General features: G+C 39.1%; 1 protein-coding gene across 1 annotated transcript in view; it reads right to left on the reverse strand.

The window, feature by feature from the left end:
* Positions 1-264: 264 nt before the first annotated feature.
* LOC139688575 (zinc finger protein 271-like) overlaps positions 265-21190 on the reverse strand; it is a 32292-nt gene continuing 11366 nt past the window's right edge. Inside the window, exons 7-12 of the mRNA XM_071586128.1 lie at positions 15002-15212; positions 14718-14917; positions 14363-14533; positions 13472-13669; positions 8578-8808; positions 265-3383 (exon numbers count right to left, since the gene is read on the reverse strand). Coding sequence (XP_071442229.1) covers positions 2823-3383; positions 8578-8808; positions 13472-13669; positions 14363-14533; positions 14718-14917; positions 15002-15212 — 1572 coding nt within the window. The 3' untranslated portion in view covers positions 265-2822. The remainder of the gene's footprint in view (positions 3384-8577; positions 8809-13471; positions 13670-14362; positions 14534-14717; positions 14918-15001; positions 15213-21190) is intronic.

Here is a 21190-nt window from a genome sequence, read left to right on the forward strand (position 1 = left end):
CCGCCGCCACCGGGGTCGGCAATGATTAATTAATTCTTATGATTAATTATTTTTAAACTTTTTAATTAAATTAAATGAGAAAGTATTTATTTACTAATGATGTTAACACATTTACCAAATAGAAGAAAGGAAATTTTCGCAAAAGAAGCTACAAAAAATAATACACAATATAAATAAATTGAACTATTTAAGTGGAACATGACAACATGCAAATAACTTGTTATTTTTTACGGAAAATGCATTGATAGATCTTTATTGGTTCTTGAAACACGTTTTTGCTACATGCATTGAATGCATCACATAGATTGCAAATATTCAGACAGACACAATTACAAATGCAATTGGAGATTGATTACAAATGATAAGAATCACAAATAAAAAAGGAGCAGTAATGGTACACATAAGAATGACATTATTTATTTAGAGAGACGTGAATTCATCCACTGTGTTATCCAGAGGCTCACAGCAGCATAACAACAGTTCTTAGCACACAAAGCAATGTGTTTTGGGCAATTATTCTCAAGCCATTACACCCTCTTGTGCGGTGCCTATGGAGAAGGTTTGTATAAAAAGTATTGGTAACAGTTTTTTCCTCACATTTGGGTTAACTACAAAATTCAGTCCAACAGTTATTTAGTGTATGCATTATTCATATTGATTGATAAAATTAATGCACACCATTATCACTGAAAATTTGGCCATACGAAAGATCTGCGCTACACTCTTCCTGAAAGTCTTGACAGATGGCCAAGAGCCAAATTGAGTGTATGCTTGTGAAAACTTACCGCAAGAATATTGCGACAATTCCTCAACCCCATTACAGTCCTTACTACTCACCAACTGACTATCTCCTATTCTCTTAAGTTAAAACCTCCCTCAAAAGACACCACTATGGGACCCTTGGTGCCATCACAGAAGCTTACACACATCTCCTTGAGGTGGAATTTCCATGCTCAAAGGATGTACTTTGAAGAATTTTGAGGTATTGTAGCAATATTATAAGTGTTACTTTAAGAGGAAAAAACACTCTGCTATTCTGACTCAATAGCAGATAGTTCTGTGTTCCTCTTGTACAAACAACAATATATAACTCCACCCTGGCTAAAATGCTGAAAAATGGCTGAAAAACAGAAAATTATTGTGATTCGATTAGCCACAAAAACTCAAATTGATCACGTGAATTGAAAAAGGAAAGTTCATAAGTTCAAAAGTCCTCACAAAATCATTCAATCGGTAGTAGCGATGGCTGGCGTGCATAAAAAGGGATGAAATAGTTTTTAATGTAATTAATATTATCACACAAGAGCCAATTATACATACAAGGTCTGTCCAATGAATACGCAAACTCATGACGCAGACTATAGCCCTGCCCACTAGCAGCGCTAGTTGCCTGAGACCCAATGAGCCATCTATGCTTGGCGGATTGTCATGCTGTGTGTATGGTGCCAGTTATGTTAGTTTCTGTTGTCCTTGTACTGTTCGTCAAAAATGTAAATTGACAAAATCACAGAGCAACAAATTAACATAAAGTTTTTCGTGAAGGGTGGTTAAAGTTATCAAAAAATTACTGAAATATGGTAATTCTCTGAAGAAAACATCCGCTTTCAAGTGGATTAAGAGTTTTAAAGATGTACGACAAGATTCCATGGATGATGAAAGGGTGAGACGACCTTCAACCACCCCTGTTAACAACAACATTGATTCTATGTGGTCACGTGTCCTTACCAATCATCGAAAAACTTCCCGAATGATAGCTGATGAACTGAATTTAGGAAAATCAACACTAAACATTATATTAACCAAACATTTGGGTTTAAAAAACAGTGCGCAAAAATTGTGCCCAAGCTGCTGATGTCAGATCAAAAGTTGAAAAGAGATAAATGCAATACTGACTGCAAAAATTCACTAGGAACCCATGCTGGATTTCTCAATAGGGTAATCACTGGTCACGAATTGCAGTTTTACAAGAATGGCATTGAAGTAAAAGCGCAAAGCAAAGAGTGGAAAACAAAAGATGAATGTTGAAACAAAAAATGAAGACAAAGCCAATCGAATATCAAAGTCATGCTCCTGGTTTTCTTTGGTATTAAAGGTGTTGTTCATCATGAATTTCTTCCTGAAGGACAAACAGTAAATGCTGAGTCCTACCTTACAGTTCTCAAGAGTTTGAGAGATCGCGTGCATTGTTAGCAACCAAATTTGACTCAAGGTGATGGATGGATACTTCACAATGACAAGATATCTGCACATTCAGCATTGATTGCTCACCAGTTTCTGGCAAAAAATTCAATCACCATCCTTGATCATCCTCCTTATTTGGCATATCTCGCACCCAGCGACTTTTGTTTCCTGTTCCCAAAATGCAAAAATGTGATGAGGAGACATCACTGGGAAGATGTGGACACAATAAAGCAAGAAATGTTGAGAAAACTAAAAAGCCTAGCTGCCGAGGACTTCCAAGGGTGCTTTGAATAGTGGAAAAGAAGATGGAATAAGTGCAAAGCAAAGAATGGAGAGTACTTTAAAGGGGACAAAATCGATGTAGACTAAATTTTGCATAATAAAGTTTTTATAGCCTCAATTCGCGTATTTATTGGACAGACCTCATAGATTGAATGTGTATACATTTTTATTGAAAATTCCTCATGAAAAATAAGGATAATTGTGGAGAACAGTTTTATTTTTCCACAAAATGGTACAAAGTCAATTATTATTGCTTCCTGGCAGAGTGAGGGAATTCATGGGAAGAGTTTTTTAGTATTGATCAATCCTCAGTATTCTAGTGCCCTTTAATTATGTCACCTTAGCTCTCTTTTGGAGATTCAGTCGGCAATTACCTGTGTGTGCCCCTCTTTGTGCAAAATTAGGTCGCCCTTATGTTTGAATCCTTGTGAGCATATTCCACATTTATATGGCCTTTCGTCTGTATGCGTTATCATGTGTCTTTTAAGGCTTGACCTATGTGAGAATACTCTTGAGCATGTTGCACATTTGTGTGACTTCTCCCCAGCATGTACACGCACGTGACGCATCATGGTTTGTTTGAGAGCGAATGATTTTGAACAAATCTCACATTTGTGTGGCCTTTCACCAGTATGTGTCAACATGTGCACCTTAATCCGTTGCTTTTGATGAAAACCTTTCAAACATATCTCACATTTATACGGCCTTTCATCAGTATGTGTCAACATGTGTCTTCTAAAGTTTGACTTATCGGAGAATGCTCTTGAGCATATTACACATTTCTGCGACTTCTCCCCCGCATGTGCATGCATATGACCTGCTAGGCCTCCTTCCTTTTGAGGAATGTCAACATCACTCTCCTCCTTAATGTCCACTTCCTCATTAAATGACAACCATAAATCTCCCTCTTCCGAACAATCCTGTAAGATCAGAGAAAAGCATTATAAGGTAGGTTATATCAGTGGAAAACATCAAGCAAACATCCAACCAACGGTCATTCTCAGATGCTGAAGTTGTGCAAAGCTTTACAATTAATATTAAAATCTGAAATAATAATTTTATTTACTTCACTGAGATGAATTATGTATGTCTTTAAAAATCTTTCTCCTCATGAATTGAACCATCCAACATCAACTGATATTAACACTTCCCACATTTGAAACAAAAGTTAACAGGTTTCAGGTATAAGAGCGTTTAAGGACGAATAGTATAAAAGAATATTTATTTCCATAGAATCAGCATGATCAACAGGAGTATTTACATTCTCTTAACAATTACTGTAATCAGAAGAATACGAACTGCAGTCCTTTAGAGTCACTTCAGATGAAGTTGAATGAAAGAAAAACGAACAACAAAGTGTGAAAGGGATGGTAAAATGGAGGCAAGAGGGCATTGTTGGTATAAATCCAAAGGAGGCAGGAGAGAAGAGGGACAGATGCAGAGAACATATTGATTGGCAGTGTCATGATGAACACTATGACACATGATATGTTTTCACGTTCTCCTAACCATTAGTAGTAGTATTATCAGTCGTGTTAGCAGCAATGCTAGCAGTAGTGTTAGTAGTAGTACTAGTAATTGAGTTTAATTGACATCTATGGTCATTTACCGCCACTGTCAATAAGTTTATAATCTCAATACCCTAGTAAGGAATAGATAATTAATACATAAATAGATAATTACATAAAGAGATAAATACAAAAATAGATGAATACATAAATATTTAAAACCAAAAGCCCTAAAATTAGGATACCACAACTATACTTGTACCATCAGACCAGTTTCTCTCAAAAATGTTAAAACCCTATTTAAAGAGTTGGGGTCATCCCATTAAATATTACCCATATCACCCCTTATTTTAAAATATTTCTCTAGTCCCCTGTTATTCGTTGCAGTGTGTCAAAATATGGTTCACCCTCAGGGACAGGGCTCAATCTTCACAGTGAGGTTCTGCTTTTTCCTCTATGAAGAGATGTGACTGTGTGAGGACACAGTGCCCTATCATCAAGCATGTGATGGTGACATCTTCCGCAAGATTTTCCTAGAAGGAAGAGGGCCACGCCAAAAGGACTGGCTTTATTGCCCTCAGTTTCTTGTTATCCACGGGCCACCAAGCTTCCTTCCACTGGTTTAAAATCGAGTCTCAAAAGGCAGCCTTAAGGTCCTCCACAGCTACCAAAATGGAATCAGTCTCCAACTTTCCCAGGGTTTTCTCGGCTGCTTTGTCAGCTTTTTAATTGACAGGTATTCTTACATGACCAGGAGTCCATATACAAGATACTGTGTTCCCCTTTTTTGAGGAAATGAATGCATTCATTCCTTCATTGCCAGGGGTTCGCATGAAGTACACCAAATTCCCCTTTTTTTGAAGTGAGAGCTAAGTGGAATGGATCTCCTGAACCATCAAGTGCATGGATGAGAATACCAGTCTTGATTGTACGAGTCCAAGCAAATGAGGAAGAATTGTTATTTCCTTTTACTTCACATAGAGCTATCCTGATTGCAAACAGTTTGGCTGTGAAAATACTGCAAAAGGTATTCATTTTTTCTCTCGGGGAGACCACGGCATAGGCACATGCGGATTCTGTCTTTGACCTATCAATATTGATAGGGATGAATTGCGATCAGAGGAAGCCGCTTAAAAGTAGCTGGTATTCCGACTCGGTGATGAATGCTTCAGGGTGCGTGTGTGACATGGTCTTCCCATCAGGCTTTGGTGATAACCAAAGCAGAGATTTAGCATAAAAAACCAGGTATATTTCGGGGAAGGTAAAATTAAATTAATAGATAAAATCATTAAAATGAATGGCCAGGGGTCTAGTGGCCCTTCTCTGTCTGTTCAGCAAGTCAAACAGTGGATTAAAAAGAATGTTGAAACATGGGTGGTTAGTCATGGATAAAACTTTTCAGGGATAATTGACCATCAAAAAGCTCCTGTAGGGTGCCAATGGAGGCTCTCCTGTATTAGCATACATGCTTGAGACTAGGCTGGTCCTAAATGCCCCAAAGGCCACCTGAAGCCTGGTGTAGTGAACACTTGTTGGGGTCTCAAATACGACACTACCTAACCAGGATACTAAAGGAACCATAGCCCAATTAGGAAGGGACCAAGGCACGGTACAATAAAAGCATGCTAGTGCGATCTGTTCCCAAAGCAGAATGACTTAAAAACCTTAAAACATTGATGGTTTGATGACACCTCTCGTGTAATACGCGGATATGCTCCCGCCAATTTAGTTTGCGGTCAAGGACCATTCCAAGGAAATGGGCAAATACAAGAAATGTGAGATTCCTACCAAGCAGTCTTAAAGTTGGTGGTACACAGTGTTTGCAAAGACAGTGGAAATGAACGCATTCATTTTCTCTGTGGAGAAACAGAAGCCATTTCTTCCCTACCGGTATCCCAAAATATTTAGGGTCATCTGGACTTGCATGAAGGCATCTGCCAGTCATGTTTAGTGGCCAAACGTAGCTAGTTTGTCCACCGAGGGTGATGCCATCCCCAGTGCATTGACGCAATCTGTAACATCGTTTATCGTGATGTCAAATAACACTATGCTCAGCACTGATCTTTGAGGTACCCCATTCTCCTGCATGAAAGATCAGGATAAATACTTGCTCATCCTTACTTAAAAAGCAATTAGTCAAAAGCTCCTAATAAAAAGGGCCATCTTGCCCCTAAATCCTCATGCATGCATTTTGATTCTAATTTTTTGGCATCAAATGCTATTTTAAGCATTCTAAGGGTTGAACAAGACTATAACGACATGTTGGTAGAGTAGAAAGGATTCCTGGACAAGATTATCAGTGCACGCCACATGGTCCTTAGTGAATCTCTACCATCGAGAACCATCCTGAGTGATGAAAAGTTGTCACCTATCCAAGCACCAAAAGAGAAGTCAGTTGACCATTCTTTCTCTTACTTTGCAGAGACATCTGGTGAGAAAGGAGGGACCATAGCTATTCGGTTCATTTTTTTTCTTGCCCTATTTAAGATCAGATATCACTATGGACTCCCACCAGGAGCTTGGGAAACTATCCATGATCCAACAATGGTTGATGGTATTGAAGACCTGCACCAATGCCGCTTCCAGAATATGTCTGAGGAAAGTGTTGTGGATTCCATCCATACCTGGCTAAGTGCTATTGGAGTCTGAGATGACAGATTCCAGTAACAATATATGTTTCAACCCTGGGCTCCCACACCCACCACGGAGCCACACACTCGGGATGACACCCTGCTTGATTGGAGTGGTCCCCAGGGCTAACTCGAGGGATATAACACTTCTGGAGTTTTGGGGTGGACCTTCAATGCAAGATCTCACCAAAACCACACCGGAATGAAAGGGTGACAGACGCCAATTGACCCAGAGTAGATAGCTCCCGACATCCCATTTACATGAAATCTGGGACTTAAGAGGGGTTCCCAACAGTGTCCTTCACAAGGCATTGCTGGTTGAGGGTTTGCGATTAAGGTTTTCTCTGCACCCTTTCAGTCGCCCCTAAAGACAAGCAGGGATATGCAGGAGTATCCTCAATCCCCGTACCCTCAGGTATCCTAGCCATTAGTGTACTCGGAAGAACAGGAAGTGCAGTCATTCACCCTAAACTACACCCTACTCACAAAAATTAGTTATTTTATCATTTTGTTAATGTGCATTTCAATGCAACAATTTCAGAGTGTAAAAATCATTCGCCTTGACTGGGACTCGAACCCAGATCCCTCAATATCCAGTTGAGTGCTTTAGCAGATGACTCCGTTAAAAGTTACCGTTGCGGCATCTCCCGCAGTTTCTTTGGAATTTGTCAAAGTATAAACACCATAAGTGTTTAAAGTTGGCTTTAACCTCGTGGACTGTGGTGCCTCGCGCACGAATATGAATGCCTGTGACATTGTATGTACGGCATTTCGTCACAACATCTAGTTCCTTTAAAAGCCCCAAAAATTTCAGAGTTTAAGAGGATGCCTCGGTAGCTTAAGTGGCTAAAGCACTCGACCGGATATTGAGGGATCTGGGTTCAAGTCCCAGTCAAGGCGAATGATTTTTACACTCTGAAATTGTTGCATTCAAATACTAAACAATGTAGAATCTTCACACTTGAAAAGTAAGCATTATAGATTGCATACTTTCTAATCCAGTGTTATTTTTCAATAAACTACCGCCATCTCTAGGTCAGGCAGGGTACTTCTGGGCCTTCCCTTGTACAATGAATACTGAGCATTACAACTATACATATTTAAAGGTCTTTAGCCATAATACTTGCCTGGTCGAAATGAATTTACGAACATATTTTCTTACCTAATTTCTGCAATACACTGACTATAAATATTAACCAAGATTCAGTTCTATTTCCTCAACAATTAAATGTACCATCCTCATTGCCATTGAATCTGTTCTTTCATTAACCAGGCATGTACTCAAGTGCTGACACCTTCAGGCATGGGTCAGAGAGGGCAATTTCTATGTAACTATGCATATAGCTTTCAAATTGCAATAAGATCTAGGCAAGGATGCATCCCTAAACTCTATCTATTCATTGTCATTAGAACTTATTCACATTTATAAACATAGTAAACATTACAGGCAGATGGGGTATATGATCTATAGATGCAATTCCCGGATACATTTATTGTCCTTTACTGAATATGCCCATTTTCATAATGCAAAAATTGGCTTAAATTTTGCCTCACATATTAACAATTCCTACAACTTTGCGGAGCTATGCATTTTATTGCTAAACAATGAGGACTTATTATTTATTTTTATCAAATTTAATATGTTTCCATTTTTTTAACTGTCATCATTTTTGCTTATATCATTCCATCATATCCCCAGGACAATATAGTATGATTTGGTTGGTTGATAAAACAACTGTCTAATAACAATTAGATAACTGATTTCAGTACTCGGCAGGTTGACTGTTGCTGAACATAATTATATAGACTTCATCCGAATGGTTGATTGGAAAGTATACCCACACTTGCTCAATGGGGAGTGACATAGGGCATTAAAGGAATAGAAATTAAGTCAGGCTGTCCCTTCAGTAGACAACATTCTCAAAAGGAACTACTTAAAGGTTTGGGAACACTAATGGATGGTAAATTACACTCACCAAATTCCCTGAATCCTCAATGTCTAACCTACCACTGTCACCTTCCTGCATTAATGGGACAATTGACCTATTTATATCCTTTTCCGGAGCAGCACAGCATCCTCTGGCAGCATCAGCATCATCCTCCTTTTTGACAACGATCATGTCATCTCGGACATCCACAGCCCTGTTGTCAATAGCGTCACTGGCAATGGTGGCATCACCCAAGTCTTTCTTGATCCCACCAGGACACTGATGCAGAGCATTAGCATTCAATTATGGCAGAGGGTCAAACATTTTAAAATAAGAGCACCAGGGCAACAAATCCTTCACACCAAAGTGTTCTATAAAATTCTGGCATGAGAAACAATTTGAGTCCCTCATCTTGCAAAAAAAGTACCACTAATGACAGAGGGTAATTAAATTTTTCAACTATCATTCATAAATGGGAATACAGATTATTATATGCTGGTCTACCATTCAAGTTCAGGTTTAAGTATACTCACAGACGGACTCCACTCACTCACGGACCCTCAAGGGAGACGGACGTGTTTTCAAGCAGCGCATTAGCGACTGCTCGAGAGGATTAGCGACCGCTAGAAGGCACAATCCCGTGGGCAAAATGGGAAAGGGCATGGCAGTGGATGTAAAGTGCATTATTTGCTGTAGAAAATTGAGAAATGGAGTGTAGTGTAGTGGGTGTTGCTCTTGGTACCACTTTAATTGCTCTAAGAGTAAACTGGAGGATTGCGTGAGTGACAATTGGCAGTGCAGTAAGTGTGAAAGTCAGAAGAATTGAAGAGGTTTAGAAGAAAAAGAGGAGGTAATTGAAAAGCTGCAGATGGATTTAAACATCGCTCGAGAGACAATTTTCAGCTTTTCCTCTGAAAATGAGGAACTGAAAGCATCATTAACAGAGATGAGGCGGCGGGTGAAACAGCAAGTCAAGATGATCTCCATTTTGTCCGAAGGTGTGTAAAGAGGAAACCAGAAGATTTAAGGCCAACCAGAAGTGAAACAAGCTCATGTGACACAGATGCCAATCGGGCTGGAGGAATACAGGAAAGCATCCCACGGAGAGAGCAGCCAAAGAAGCGAGGAGATGTAAGGAAGGATAGGATAAATGTGAGACCGAAGAGGGAAGTGCTTCCGATGAGGGAGGTCATAGTGTCAAGGGAGGGGACGTCTCTTGGTGATCCAAGGCCACCTAAAGTGAAAATATTTGGTGATTCCATAATACGTTTCGTCAGAGGTTGTGGCGAAAGTATGAATGAAGGCATTCAGTATTTTCCAGGGATAAGAGTGGAACAATTGGACAACAAAATAGCTAATATGGCTAGTCAAGGTGATGAAAGTGTTGTTATAATTCACATAGGGACAAATGACGTAAAAAGTCCTAAGTCAGAAGACCATCTAATCGGTTTTATTTGGAATTTAGCGACCTTGGCCAAAAATAAGTTCAAAAGTGCTCAAATTGTCATTAGTGGAATTCTTCGTAGAAGGGACATACATTGGAAGAGAATTGACACCATAAACAAAGGAATAGAGTGGGTTTGCGTGCAACAAAGTCTGACATTTGTGGACCCGAATTGTTGGGTCAGTGACAGACACTTGGGTCGCAATGGAGTGCATTTAAACAGGAAGGGATCCCTGGTTATGTCTAATCTGTTTAAAAATGTTGCACTAAAGCTCAGTGAGCAGGGAAACCTGTAATGGGAACAAAAGGTGTACCTCGCAATACCGAAGGAAAGGAAGGTAAGGGCTTAATAGTTTTGCAGGTAAACTGCCGAAGTATTCTAAATAAAGTGTGTCATTTCGAGACGTTGGTTGATGCATGTAATCCAGATATTATGATAGGCACGGAGTCATGGCTAAGTGATCACATTATGTCAAACAAGATTTTTACTCAAAATGTGGCAGTTTACAGAAGGGATAGGGATGGTCGTGGAGGGGGGGATATTCATATGTGTAGATAAAAACTTAATAAGTACATTGGAATGGGTAAGAAATGATTGTGAGATGATGTGTGTTCATGTTAAAGGCAGGAATGGAGGGAAAACTTTAAAAATAGTTGCTATGTACAGAAGCCCCAACGAAGGGATGTACGCAGTCAAGGTATTAGCAGAATTATGCTCGTCTAACCCTGAGGATCATACCCTCATAGCAGGGGACTTGAACCTTCCAGGTATTCAATGGTCGGCAGACGAGGTCACGGTGAGGGGTGGGCAGGCCCAAGAAATCGTTAGTCATCTTTTAAACGAGGAGGGTTTTGTACAGTTGGAGGAAAAAACCACGTGCAGGGGAAACATTCTCGACGTCATACTAGTGAGACTGTAAAATTGGGTAGGGGAAGTCGAGGTCCTTCCGGAATTAAGTGACCATTCAGCTGTGTGCATGTATCTAAACTGGGAGAGGGCTCAGTATAATGGGCTAGCAAACAAAAAGACAGTTTGGCAATATAAACGTGATGTTAGGGAAGGGTTTTAGACCTTTTTAAGGGAAAAGTATTCGGAATGGGTAAATGGTGGGCAGAATTTAGAAGAAATCTGGAAAACATTTAAGGGGATAATGGAGGAGGGATTACAAAAATTTGTCCCGCAAAAAATTCTTAAAGAAAATACTGACCTAGAGTTCTACAACCGCAAAATCAGATATTTGAAGAAAAAACTGAGAGTGATTCACAAAAAATGGAACAAGAGCTCGGAATGGCTTATAATTTACCAAAAATTAGTTCGTGAATTAAATAGAGAAAAGAAAATAGCCAAAGAAAGTTTTTGACAGAAAATAATTGGGATAGATAATGAAAATAAATTTTATAAGTACCTCTGGAGGAGGAAAGACAACAGGGAAAACATAACAGCTTTAAAAAAAGAGGATGGAACATCAATCGTTGACTAAGCATTTAATAATTGCTATGCAAGTTTATTTAAGGTGATGGTAAATAAAAATGATTCTGTAAATACATCGCTGAGTCAACAAGGAGACAAACAAATATTGAATACCAAAAGTATTAAAACAACGAGCGCAGAAATTTATTAAAAAATTATGAAAATGAGGGCAAATAAATCAAAAGGGCCAGATGGTATCTCAATTGACTTGCTTAAAATGGGTGGTACTGTAGTTTCAAATTATATAAATCATTTATTCAGTGTTACCTTAGACAATAATGCCCTGCCAAATGCTTGGAAGGAGGCATTGCCACGCCAATTTTCAAAGGAGGAGATTGGGCACTAGTTGATAATTATAGACCGGTAAGCTTGACATCAGTTGTATGCAAGCCATTAGAAAAGATAATGGCTGATTATCTCTAGGATTTGTGGGAGAGTGAGAATTGGTTGTACAGTCGCCAATACGGTTTTAGAAAAGGTCACTCTTGCGAAACTCAGCTATTAGGGTTCTGCCAAGAAATGTTCGACTCTATGGAGGCGGGAATAGAAGTGGATGCTATAATAGACGACCTGTCAAAAGCCTTTGACAAAGTTGACCATGATCGCTTAGTGCTTAAGATGGGCCAATTGCCACTACACACAGATGGAAGAGTAATCTCTTGGGTCAAAAATTTCATGGAAGGTCGAACACAAAGGGTCAAATTAGGAGAAGTGTATTCTGAAAAAGCAAGGGTAACATCGGGAGTCCCACAAGGAAGCGTACTTGGCCCGCTCTTGTTTTTAATACATATAAATGATCTCCCAATAAATATTAATTCTCAGATTAGACTTTTTGCAGACGACTGTATTTTCTATAGGAAAGTCGAAAATGACAGAGACCGTGACAAACTTCAAAGGGACATTAATAAAATGGCAGATTGGGTGACAAAAAATGGGATGGATATTAATGTTAGCAAATGCAAATCCATCACTTTTAGCAATAAGGTAAATGGAAACAATAGGGAATATAAATTCTCAGAAAATGTTATTCCTAGAAGTGATACTGTCAAATACTTAGGTGTATATTTAACTAAGGACTTAGGGTGGGGGCTAAATGTGGAGTACATATATAAGAAAGCTTTCAAAACTCTTCATTGGGTAATGAGAAACCTCAAAGGGAGCGTTAGAGCAACCAAGGAGAAGGCTTATCAGACCCTAGTAAGACCAATTTTAGAGAACGCTTCTCTTGTATGGGACCCTCATGAAGAAGGTCATATTAAAAAACTGGAAAAGGTGCAAAGAAAGGCTGCCCGATATGTTCTGGGGCAGCATAGGAGGATGGAAAGTGTGTCTGACAAGCTAAAAACGCTGGGCTGGGAACCTCTACAAACTAGAAGGAAAGTAAGCAGACTTGGTGGAATGTTCCGCATTCTGAATGGGGAGAGAGCTTGGGCAGATTTTAGGAAAGAGGCGGGGAACCCAAATTTTATAGGGAGAAATGACCACAAATTTAAGGTAAAATGCCGGGCACAAAGAATGAATAAAAAAATTCTTTTCTAAATAAAACAATTATTTATTGGACCACCTTACCTGCAAAAATATTTGAGCCCTTTCCTAACAGAGTGCATACTTTTAAGAATATATGTAAGGAATATATGTAATAATTTGATTGATGTGTGGTGTAAAATTATATGTAACAGCTTAACTTTTTTTTATTTGTCTTTTTTTTCTTGCTGATTGATTGATGTAAATGAGATGGGGATTCTCTTGTTTTGTTAAAGTGATTTTAGTTTGGAAGTTTCCTTTAAGTGAACTTTTGTTTTAATGACTGATTTTATCAATGATCTTTTCTAATTACTTGGGACTTGTGCACCAACTGACACTGTCTATCAGCACATGTGGATATTTAATGATAATAACATGGAATGCTGTTGCATTTTTTAACTCTGCCTAAGAAGAAAAACCTCACACTCTTAACACACTATAATAATCAAAATTGGTAAAGGCATCGGTTATGATTGCAATGCATAATTACTTAATTCACTCACCTGAATCTCCACTCTATTCCAATTATTATCAGCTTTCCAATTCACCCGAGAGCCCGCGGAATAAGTGTCCTCCATCTCAACCGTTGCCCTTTCCACGGAACTGCTGCATGCCCACACTTTGCCTGACGTACCTTCAACCGACTCCTCTCCAGGCCTCTCAACACCCTTGTTGCCATGGCTCGGGACATCACTCTCCTCCTTATAAACCATAAACAATGTAATCAACCGGAAGGTCAGTTTGGTAGGTGAAGGTAGAATTTACCCAATACAAAGCCCACTATGGCATTGTGTGAAATTCACCCATTAGGTGGGCATTAATAAGGGGAGGGAGGCAGATAATTTCTCTGTGTCATCTATGGTTTTGCAGGGACATCTATTATGCTGTTAAGAATCACACAGATCGGGTCAATGGAAGGGAGGGCCCATAAAGGCATTCCGGGAATCTAAACTTTCCCTTATGGTCAGTAGTTTGTAAAGGTCACATAAAAAATGATCTTGAATGATTTGTATTACTTTTTATATATGAGAGACAGAGATTACAGGGACATTAAGAAAAGATAACTTATCGTTAAAACTCATTATCCAGCATAGTTTTATATAGTACCAAAATATGGTCATAATAGCAAAATGATAGGCATACATTTGAGGCTTTTGAAATGTGGGTTTGGGGGAGGTGAAATAGACAGAAAAACAAATATACTTTTCCATATTTCCTTACCCTAAAATTGAATATTTTCGCTAAAATTCTGAATGCCTGTCATTGATCATTATGATATGAGATACGGGAATGGCTGTTCTCCTTACAAATCAAAACAAATGTAATGAAATATCGCTTTTCAGCAAAACATGTCTTCGTAAATGACATCATTCACTTTAATGGATGCAACTGACCTCCTCTCGATTGGTTATCCAGTCTTTCGTTGTAGGATTGCAGCCCTTATAGATGCGATTGTAGAAAACAAACAAACACTCGGCACATCGACGCTTAAATAGCCGGAATTCCGTCAGCTTCTCCGTGCAGTTAGAACACACCAACCAGGGATAATTCGTATCCGCCACAACCTAATGATATATTTAAAAAAAACAAATATTAACAACATAATGCTCAATATTCCTGCAGCCCAAATATCAATGTACTTCTTCCCAACAGTGTACGGAATCCATTAACCACTTGCTGATTAATTTAACCGAAGATCTCCAAAAAACGTAATTAAACGAAGGGTGTCACACATGCAACTCAACTTACTTTGACATCTATTAAATCTTCTATTGTCTTTTCCAACATGAATTCCAATTTATTATTCCGTTCTAAAATATTTATCAACAATCCACCCCTGTTTAAGCACAATCTGCAGAGTTCAAAATCGGTTTTATCACACATTCTGATCTTTTCAAAGTACTCCGAATTATTCTTTGCACATTTTAAGGCGAAATATGTCATGTAATCTTTCAATATTACGTTAAGTAGCATTAAAAATTCTATACTAAAGACTTACACATCACACTGAACTTCGGCATTTCATTCTTCACCTGTTCCTTTTCTTGGGTCGACTGCCCGAACCGCGGGATGGGTCAAAAGATTCACAATTCGATTAGTGAACATGTATGCATAACTATGAATATAAGCATGTAAATACTGTGCCGTTGTTCCATTCAGATCCTTCAGGGCGATATCTCTTATGAACGCCCTGGAGCTGGTTTTAAGAACACGTTCGAAAAATTTTAAATCCTGTGATGATGGCTATTGACATGCCAATGAATGTATTCATGCTAATATTATTATTGTTTGGTAATCTACCGGTTAAGATAGTATTTTTGGATGGACACAACTACTAAATAAATATTTTGTGACTCCTAACAAAACACTAAATCCAGCATCCTACTCTTCATCAGGTCCCTCTTCATTTCTGAGTGCTTCCTTCCTCCTTTCATCCCGTCCAACATCCCTATCTTGTTCCTTCCCTTTCCTCGTTTGCCTAACATTCTCCCCTCTTTTACAGTATTCAACATCCCACTATTGCCCATCAACACGCCCCTTCATCCGCTTCTCCTGTCTCCATAGGATTTTTCCCAACAAACACCCCTCTCTTCGCCCACCATACCAAGTACTTCCAAATTTGTTTTCCATCTTTCGGTCCATTTCAACTTCTCCATTCTTCTCCAGACCCACATTTCAAAAGCCTCCAGTCTACGTCTATCCTCCTGCTTCAACGACCACATTTCCGCACCGCATCCATACGCTACGCTCCATATCAAAGTCTTTACAAGTCTTTTCTTAATATCCTTACTCAACGTCCCTGTCATCAACTCCCTCCTTCTTGTGAAAGCCTCTTTGCCTAGCGCAATTCTTCCCCTTACGTCCCTACTAATTTGATACCGTGTTGGTCCAAAACACTTCTGAGATACGTAAACTGTTCTACCTGCTCTAATTTATGCCCTCCATTTTAATGTTTCGTTTAGCCATTTTCTTTCAGGAAAATCGCAAAACCTTTTTTTTTATTAATATTGATTCTCATCCCGTACCTGTCGCACTGAATTCACAATTCACTCAGCAATGCTTGCAATACCTTGGCTGACTGACAAACGAAAGTTTGGTCATCAGCCAACCTAACTGATTTCACAAATTCCCTGCCCACTTTCATTCCTACCTCCAGTTCTTCCCATGTCTCTTTAATCATTTCCTCTGAATACAGGTTGAAAAGCAACGGCAAAAATGGACAACCCTGCTTTACACCTCTTCCTAACACTACCCAAACCGACATACCATTCCCCACTTGCACCTGTGCAGTCTAAGACATGTACAGGTTGCGGATTAGCCTCCTTTCCCTCCAATCTATTCCTATTTTCTGCAATTTTCTGCATTAGTTTTTCCCAATTCACTCTATCAAACGCTTTTTTGATATCTATGAAACAGGCAAATACCTCCTGGTTGTATTCTATGTTCCTCTCGATTAATGATCTCATTACTGCAATGGTATCACGCATACCTAAACCCAAACTGGTCATCCCCAATGTAATCATTTGCCCTCCTCTCTATCCTTTTGTTTATGATCCTTAGAACAACGTTAGCTGCATGGGATATCAAACTTATTATCCTGTAGTCATCACATGAAATAGCCTTTACCTTTTTTGTAATAGGAACTAACACTGACCTCACAAAGTCTTCAACTACTACTAGATACTACGAATCAGCCTATTTAGCCTCTTCCTCACACATTTTCCTATACATTTCAGAAGTTCCACGGGAATGTTATCTACCCCCACGGCCTTATTTAGTTTCATCTCCCTTAATGCCCTTTCTATCTCATTGTCTAGTATGCCTGGACCTAAGCTGTCTTCCTCTCCGTCATTTTCTTTTTCCATGTCTAACTTTGTTGGTCTGATTTCTTTACTATACAGTTCTTCTATATACTCTTTCCATCTCTCTTGGATCTTTCCTGCGTCAACTATTATCTTACCCGCCTTATCTCTAACAGTTAGCACAGATCTTCCTTTTTTACTTTCCGATAGAGATTTAACTCTGCTGTACAGTGCACCGATTTCACCTTTCCTCTGCAGACTTTCCATATCCTCGCACTGTGTCTTCCACCATACTTCTTTTACTTTATTTGTTGCCCACCTCAATTTATTGTTTAATTCTTTGTTCTTCATCTTGCCTAACTCTGCATTTAAATTCTTGCATTTTCTCCGCTCATCCATCTTTGTAATCATCTCATCCGTGATCCATGGTTTTCTAGTCCTCTTCGCGTTAACAGTTCCAATAGTGCCTTTTGTGGCTTTAGACAACCTTTCCTTGATTCTTTCCCATTTTCTTCAGTAGTACTTAGCTCTTTACCATCCTCCATGATTTCCTCTACAGCCTGTTGCTACTCCTTCCTTTTAAATCCATTTAATGCTTCGACATTCCGTTTTCTAACCCGCCACCCCTGCCTTATCTTTTTGAAACGGAAGCTACATTTCATTACAACAATATTGTGGTCAGAGTCCGCATCAAATCCCAGGAGGCTGTATGAATTTATTACATTGTTCCTAAACCTGTGTCTAACAAGAATACAATCTAGCTGATACCTTTCTGAGTCACCTGGCATTTTCCATGTATACCTGCATCTTTTGTGTTGTCTAAACCAAGTGTTGGTGATGACTAACCCTTGTCTCCTGCAGAACTCTACTGCTTTCTCCCCACGCTCATTCCTCGTGCCTAAACCGTAGTCCCCGACCTCATCAACATCTCTTCCTTCACTTACCGTCGCATTCCAATCCCCCATCACTATCAATGTTTCCCTGAAGGAACACACGCGATTATGTCCTCTGATTAATTGTATATCCTATCAACTTCTTCCTCTGCATGGTTGCTCCGTGGCATGTATACCTGATAAATTACCAAGTTTGTCAGATCTGCTTTTATCTCTACTAATAGTATTCTATCTGTTACCTGTTCTATGTTGACTACGCTTCTTCCTACCTCTTCATTTAATACTATGGCAACCCCTAATTGGCTTTCATCCCCGCCGCTGTATATTATTCTTTAATTATCACTCCAGTATTCCCCGCTATCCTTCCATCTCACCTTGCATAGACCTAAATATCTATTTTTCCCCTTTCCATCTCTTAAATTCTCCAATTTCCCTGTCCTCTTCATTGCCCTAACATTCCACTTTCCTATTCTAACTAATGTGGTCTTCTTCTCCTGCGTCTTCTGTCCTGCTGCTGTCTGTGTTCCCTTGCATGGGTTTCATGGGATGACGACTGCGAAGCCTTGCTTCCCCCGCTGCCGGGCATGATACACGGTTGATTGGGCCGAGCCTTGTAGTTGCCAGGAATCAAAATCTCTGTATTGTCCATCATTTAAATATTGGGAATGATAGTTGAGGTGGTTTCCCGTTGCCTTCCTCAATAGTGTTTTTAACATGACACCATCACTTACTGGCACACTGGGGTCAGATGCCATTGCAGCCGCCTCACTGAGGAACAGATGCTGTGTGGACTACCTTTCGTCTGGCTCCTAACCTTTGACCTATCTGGCATGGGTGACCCTACCAGGAGCAATTATTATTACTTCCGCCAGCACAGCTCTAAAGGTAATCAAAATACAGAAGCCCTTCCACCACGTCAAGGTTGTAGTCTGGGGAGAGCATGCTAATATTAATAATTAATATATTTTAGGTTAGCACTATTTATGGTCTGTCCTTCGGGCAATCAATCCATGTAGATGATTCCTTGTGAATTTCAAAAGTCATGTTTATCACTTTGCAGACTAATTTCAACGTCTTTACCTTCTTTAGAGCTGGATTGCCTTCAAAAACCTAATCTTTTGACTGTTCCTTTATCTTTTGAGTATAATAGCATATTCAGGTTTGATCAACAGGTATGTATCATGGAGGATAAACTTGTCATGACTGCAACAGAAAAGTTCCCAATCAGCCTTGCTTCGAATCGACATCACAGAAATATTTATTCTCCCCTTAAGTCAATACATTGCCTTGGACAAAAGATTATTAGTTTAATATTCTCAACGGTTTCTTAGTGTATCACAGCTTCTGCCACATGTTTAGATTGAATATATCAGCATTTCTACAATTCTCTAATTGATACAAACTATTTCTGATATATAATTCTGGTGAAAATATTTGTGAGTATAGTTATTAAAACTTTCAAGGGATAAAGACTACTACAATAACCACAAATTACTTAAGGGTATAGGAAAATGTGGGAGGAAGAGTTTTTATGGATTTTGTTGTAAATTGACATGGGGATGAATTTGCTCTGCCATATCTTTCTCATAAGGACATCCTTGATGACAACTATATTGTAATCCGAGTCTGCTCCAGGGAAACTGAAAATCGATCATACTGTTCCTAAATCTGTATCTAACCATAATGCAAGGTCTGTCCCCAAAAGTAGAAAGAGAAATTTTTACCCGGAGAGATGGAAGGATGGGCAGCAGATTCTTATGCTGGTTTGAGAGAAGGGAGTCTCAGGAAAGGCACAGCTGGTGGTGATTAGCTCCCAGCCTTTGCAGAGTGCAGATTGTTGGATTGCAAAACCTCTATAATGTGACCTCACTAAGCTCCATCATTAGCCAATCAATCGGAACCATACTATGCAATTGAATTTTGCCAGAAACTTAGCCAAAACATGGGTTGCGGTAGTCCAGTGGGTAGAGCGTTGGACTGCTGACCAAAGGGTCCCGGGTTCGATTCCCGGGCAAGGCACTCTGGGCACCTGTAGCTCCACCCAAGCTAAAGTGATTTTTCGGGTACCAGGTCTGCCTGGGAAACCATAACCAGCAAAGGGAAAGGAACTGGCCCCCTACCCTGATGTGTGAATTTTTACACGCCGTATAGGGCTTAGTACTGGGTGATCTCTACCATCACCTACTAAACCGACCTTCGGGTTGATTACTGTGTTTATGGTTTTAGCCAAAACAGAAAAGAGGCTCATGACATGCCCAATGCAGTTTATGAGAATTGTGAGTGAGGACATGGGCATGAGAAAGCTTATGGAGATAATGCCATGGGCACATCAGTATTTTTGAGTCCCACAAGTTGTATCAGGAGGGTAGAGAAGATGTTGAAGATACCGAAAATTCAGTACCCCCTTGGACCTCAAAAAAAGACAAAAATCTTTTAAGAGTGAAGGATTTTTTGAGAAGGTGTACAGATTAAGTGTCCGCAAGGTATCTGATGAACTTGACATCATTAAAAGTGATCTACATCGAATTGTGAGTGAAAACATGGGCATGGGAAAGGTATGTGCAAAGTTGGTGCCGCCAGTGCTCTCAGAAGAACAAAAGGAAACAAGCCTTGATGAGGGAGCTTATCAGCATTCCAGGCACTGCCTTCTAGATGGAGTACGAGGCATGGAAAACATGCTGGCAGTGATAAGTCTATGGACAAAATGGCTACTTGGAGGACTTTTGAGTGAATGTATTAATTCTGTCAATAAATATTTTTTAATTGACTCAGTCCAGCTACTCTTTGACAGACTTTATAATCTCCAGCTAATATATTTTCTAAACACCAAGATATTTTCCATATATGTCTATACCAAATTTCTGGTGTTTAAACCAAGTATTTTGTTACAAATTACCCTCAGTCTCCAGCAGAAGTCTATTTATATCTTTCCCACAGTCATTTCTTAGATATTAAATGGTTTTCGCCCACCTCTTTCCCCCCCCTCTTCTTTTGCCTACCGTCGCATTCCCATATCACTTTTTAAGGATTCCAGCCAGAAAATGGCTTTATCTTTTTTTGAAGTATTCTCCATGATAATTAATACAGTTTTGCATGTGCTTGGGCAATAATGCACAAATTCATCAAAATTTTATTTTTATGATCTATAATAAGGTGATGATAATAAAGAAATGCAGTGCCCTCTAAATAATTATCACATTTCAAGTGACTAGTTACCAAATGTATAAGCTAATATATAAGTATAAAGTCAGTTTTTCCCCATCTGTACATCTAAACGTAACTACAAAGCCACAAATTCAATGTTATGATTAATTATTTTTGAACTTTTTAATTAAATGAGAAAATATTTATTTACTAATACTGTTAATATATTATTACCAAATAGAAGAGAAGAAATTTTTGCTAATGATGTACAAAAATTGATACGCAATGTAAATTGAATAATTTACATGGAACATGCCAGAACATTCAAAAAACTTGTTACTTTTTGAATAAAATAAATTGATAGATGTTTATTGGTTCTTGA

This window comes from Hetaerina americana, unplaced genomic scaffold (assembly GCF_022747635.1).
Source record: "Hetaerina americana unplaced genomic scaffold, ioHetAmer1.1.p SCAF_20, whole genome shotgun sequence".
Lineage (NCBI taxonomy): Eukaryota > Metazoa > Arthropoda > Insecta > Odonata > Calopterygidae > Hetaerina > Hetaerina americana.